At 36.2% G+C, this 5,308-nt stretch overlaps 1 protein-coding gene across 1 annotated transcript; it reads right to left on the bottom strand.

Moving 5' to 3' along the window:
• Positions 1 to 1,247: 1,247 nt before the first annotated feature.
• Positions 1,248 to 4,437, bottom strand: LOC106113298 (zinc finger protein PLAG1). The gene has a single exon (XM_013306029.1). It carries the CDS (start codon positions 4,048 to 4,050, stop codon positions 2,533 to 2,535), a length of 1,518 nt encoding a protein of 505 aa, XP_013161483.1. The 5' UTR covers positions 4,051 to 4,437; the 3' UTR covers positions 1,248 to 2,532.
• Positions 4,438 to 5,308: the final 871 nt, after the last annotated feature.

Here is a 5,308-nt window from a genome sequence, read left to right as displayed (position 1 = left end):
ATTTTTCATTTTTTTATCATTAAAAAATGTATTTATCCAACTCATAGCACCTTTGTTGTATTTACTGAACTTACCATAGATTACATAAATATAAAAAAAATATTCGAAAGCTTAAAGAATTTAAATTCAAAAATATAATTATGTAATTATTTGGCATTACACAACATGTTTTAGATTTAAAAAAAAAATAAAAAAATAATGAGTCACACTCATTATAAAACTGGGATACAAAAAAAAATTAACAATTACAATTATGCAATAAAAAATTCCCAATAAAAAGGAAAAAATGAACACTTTGTGTTACAAGACAATGTAGAATTAACTTTTATCGTCAGTTGACTATAATTAAATAAATAAATACGAATAGAAAAATCTATAGAAAGAAAAGAGACAGGAATATTACGGTTATAGTCTTTGACATGTTAACCAATAATGTATATCAAACATCTAAAAACTAAAATACAATATTGCATACATCGTTGTATATTTCTGTACCAATACTATATTTAAAAATATATATATGCTATGTTACGTGTACTATTTCACATTTAATATCTGTTTGGAGTTTTAAATATTATTTTTTAGCTCATTTGTGCTGCTTTTGTATGACTAGTCAATAACTGCGTTGAATAGAAAAAAAGTTTTATTGTGAAATGAAATTTCTATTTTCTATATGAAAGTTCTAAACAAATTAAATTTGCGGAACGAAAAAGAATTACTTAAAATAAACTTTACTATACATGGGAAGAATTATTTGTTTTTTTTTTTCAAAAAAATTTTGAACGATATCAAATATGCTGATTTTTTTTTAATTTTCTTGTGTTGATATTATAAAAAGCGAAATGATTTAAACACTTACTCATACATACGTAGATTTAGATATTGCAGCACACACTAACGTAAACAGTTAAACACAAAAATAGCAGCTATCCATTTGATGTTTTTCTCGATAAGAAACAAAAAAAATCTTAACTTTTCTCTCACTAACCTAATTTTATTTATATTTCTAGACATAACAGTAAGTTGCAATTGAGGTAGTTTAAATTTTTTTACACCTATTAACCTAAAAGATTAGAATTATTTACAAAATCATTAATATAAAGAACATACAACATTGGATCTTCATAAAACTTTTCATTCTTTGACAAAACTAAATGCCAAACATTCAATAAAGATAGTTACGCAAGAAAATATTACTTAAAGATTTTTTTTTTCATATTTAAAATTTTCTGAACCAAGAACGATTATATCAATATTATTAACACAAATTATAGACAAAAAATTATATTTTTTTATGAAAACGGCAAAATATTAAAATCTTTCTGTTTTGAACACAGAAATTAATGCCTTAAAAGACTTTTATCCATGGCCTGCTATTGTACAAAAGTTTTTTTTTCTTTACTTGAATTATTCGCCTAAAAACTTTAAGTCCAACTTTGAAGTTATATATAATAAAGATAGTGAAAATCTTGTAAATTAAATATTATATTTGATATTTACAAAGTTGTTAAAACCAAGGCAAAAAATTTGATTGCACTATGTTAGCATAGATTCAATAGTCCATATTCGGATTAACTTCATTGATATGTTTATCAACAATTTCCATAGACTTTGAACAGATTTTGAAACAATGTATACAGCTTGTTAGCAATTGTAAAATCGTATATAAAATATTTTAGCTAATTTGAATTATCTTATTCAATGAAATGTTTAAAAATATGTTGGCACATACTGTATGTAAAAGATGTAAACTCAGACTTCATTTAGTTTGCTTATCACAAGTGACCCAATTCTATTGTCTTATATGCTAAGGAAGTATTACACTTCTGAGGTATAATGGTAGTTTATTGCATTTGTTGCTAGCTGAAGTATGCAAAAGGATTACGGAATACAAAATTATTCTAAAACATAGAATAAGTATCCTTACCCTACAATTGCTTTATTTATCCTGATTTTTATTCTATTTATAAACAGATCTGATGATATAGTACCCACACTATGATATTACACACATTCGGAGGAATATGCTCTTTGCTGTATTATTATATCACGTTCGAAAGTGGCATGCATCTCTAAACATATTATACAGCGTGCCACTTTCAAGAGACATATATATCCTCCGATTACCCTTCGTTCACTAATATTATTGTCAACCTACAGAACTCTGTGTGACCCATCGAAAACTACGAACTACTGTATCGCCATTAACATCTCACAGTTGGTCCCACTTACACTGCATCTCAAAGTTGTACACTAATAATAAACAATTTACAATTCCGAAAGTACATACACGACTAGATCACATTTTCATGTAGAATTCGGAAATATTTTGGTATATCCGAGACGAACAAAATATACTTACAATTTGGCAATATATTCTGAAGACATCCTCCATGTTTGTTTATAAAAATAAAAATAGAACATTGAATTATGCATTAGACGGGGACTATATTACATCTTAGATAGACCTTACCTAATGAGGTAGCTCTCAATCAACAAAAGCTAAATGCAGGAATTTGCCGCACGGCGCGGCTAGTGCGGTGGCGGTGGTGGAGGAGGCGGCTTGGGATTCTGAGTTGTCTGGAAGGCTTGCGTGAACGCCGGCAGCCGCTGTCGGCGACCTTCCTCTGCCCCATACGTTGGCTCACCTTCTTCTAATAGAAGTATGTCACTTGGTAACCCTGAAGTCCCTTCCCCTGGATCCATATAGATAGATTGTACACTATCGGGACTGAGTAAATGCTCGGGATCAGATAGCGGCTGTGGTATATAAGGCAAGTTGGACGGCGTTGCTGGAAACGTTGATGGTATAACAAACACTTCATATTCAGGACCAAAAGGTTCATACGCAGGTGAAGTCCGTTGTTCTTGTTTTACTTCTAAAGGTTCCACTTTAATATCAAGATCTGTTGGCATTTCCACAATGATATCTGTGGATGGCACTCTCGTCCGTCCCGCAGATGTACCTGCTTTAGGTGATGGAGGATTCCAGATTTGTAGATCTACATCATCTATGGGAAAGTCAGAGAAACTCTCTTCAAAGGCAGATGCTTCTGGTGGTGGTTCACTTGACGTACCCACTGCTGCAGACCTCCAAGACTTCTCAGGGTGAGCATTCTTGACATGCCTGACCAAGTGATCTTTGCGTCCAAATTTTTGAGGACAATATGGGCACAAGAAATCACGTCTACCTGTATGTACAACGAGATGACGACGCACATCTTTTGCTGTGAAGAACTTTCTGTCACAATAATCACATGGAAATTTCTTATCAGTCTCGTTTTTCACAGTCCTGCTACCGGAGTGCACTTTGAGATGGTAGACAATTTCCTGACGAGTGCTAAAAGTCTCATCACAGATCTTACATTGAAGGTTACCTTCCTCAGCTGAATGCAGAGCAGCATGCTTACGGTAACTCAACTGAGATGTATAGGATTTCCTACAGTCGGGCCTTTCACATGTATACATTTTCTTAACAGGATTATGTATACGCACATGATTACTGAGATGATCTTTCCTATTAAATGTCTTACCACAAATGTTGCATGCGAAGGCCCGAGCTTCACTATGAATGAGACCGTGGCGCACAAGCTTAAATTTTGAATTGAAACGCTTATCACACAGTTCACAAGAGAAAGGAAGCTCACCAGTGTGCGAGAGAAGATGCTGGCTGAGCTTGCCGGGACTGGAGAATCGCTTTTCGCAGGTGGTACAGACGTGTCGTTTGTTGCGGTCGCGGCGGGCGCTCCGGCCGGGCGCCGAGGGCGCAGGGCCCGGCCGGTCGCCGCCTGCCGAACTCGTGGTGGCCTCCTTCGGCTTCCCGGGCAACGTGGGCACTCGTCGCACCGTCTTCACCGTAGGGTACACATTCTTGATGCTGCTCGGACCGGACACTCGGCGCGTCACGTACTGCAGCTTAGTGGGCAGCTGCGACGCGGGCGGCGCTATGAACGTCTTCTGCGGGGCGGCCGGGCGGTCCCTCCTCGTCTCCTCCGAGAATTCGGAGCCGCCCTGCTCGTCTTCTCTAGGGTTCGGTGGCGGACTAGCCATCTCGCGCTCATTTTTGTGTGCTTACCCTATATCACTAGCCGATGATCGCACGACGTGCTATAGTCGATTCCGTGGTGGCGCTGGCTCGTCACGATGGCAGAAAACATTTCTGTCACATTGACGGTCTGGAAGCCCTTTTTCGTATTCGTGTCACATGTTTCTTTCTGAATTTGTAATGCTCATTCACAGTAACTAGCAAAGACGGTTGTGGATGTTTGTCTTTATGCTCTTATTCGAGTGAAAAAAGTGGATACCAGGTGATAAACGAGAGAATAAGTCCTTTTTCTAATGAAATACGTAGCGGTTGACATCGAAATGTCAAAATAATGAAATGAAGCCAAAAAGCCATGTCAAAAAAAATCCGCCGAATCGTCGACGACCCCTCTTTTTGGTGTTACCCTTTGGCTGCTGTTAACAAAGAGTATATAAAATAAGAGACGGGACTCTTGACTAATTAGATACACAAACGGAGAATAAAAATTGACATTTTCAATGCTAGCAATATTATGAACAAGTCTACGTTGCTACCAACCTAAAAAAATCAATCTGTCAATTTCCGTTTTGACGTTTGAAAGTATTATTCGAGGAAAACAATTTTGGAAAAATAAAACAATTTCGTTAATTGCAACTTTATTTAATCTTCTGACTAAAGCGAACATATTTTAAGAACGCAACATAATGCTCATTGCTTTCGTAATAATACCATTATTGTTTAGTTCACCAACAAAATACCCCAACTTTGATAAATGCTTATTTGTTCCAGTTTGTTTATTTGATAGATCATATTTTCTGATAGAACTGGAGTAGTAGTGCCACTCTTGTCTTGAGAAAAAGAATAACACTGGAAAGAGATTAGCTCCTCTCTGTTGGTAAAATTGCTAACAAGACAATATGCATTGAAGCAAAACAAATCGTCATCATCAAGCTCACTATACGGACACACTATACTCCACTGAGGAGCTCGGAGCCTACCCTCAAGAATGCGACTAGGTCTTATTCAACAATGCAGAGCCAGTGAGGGTTAGTTGACTTCGCACATATCTTTGAATTTCTATGCAGTTGTATGCAATTTGTAATTACAGTAAGAATGTCTGATGGATGTTATCATGAAATTCGAAGAACTCATTACTATATAGCGGAGATCGTACCTGGATATGTAAAATATGATCCGGTCAAGCGCCAACTGCACTGCCGACGCTCCAAATAGTCCCCTAATCCAAACTTTTCCTATCAAAACATTGCAAATGTACAAGTCATC

This window comes from Papilio xuthus, unplaced genomic scaffold (assembly GCF_000836235.2).
Source record: "Papilio xuthus unplaced genomic scaffold, Pxut_1.1 DF829758.1, whole genome shotgun sequence".
NCBI classification, from domain to species: Eukaryota; Metazoa; Arthropoda; class Insecta; order Lepidoptera; family Papilionidae; genus Papilio; species Papilio xuthus.
The sequence above is the reverse complement of the archived record's forward strand: the minus strand, read 5'-3'. Positions and strand labels throughout refer to the sequence as shown.

What these genes read in the sequence shown, in the direction of transcription:
- LOC106113298 (XM_013306029.1), bottom strand. Translation starts at nt 4,050, where the DNA reads ATGGCTAGTCCGCCACCGAACCCTAGAGAAGACGAGCAGGGCGGCTCC.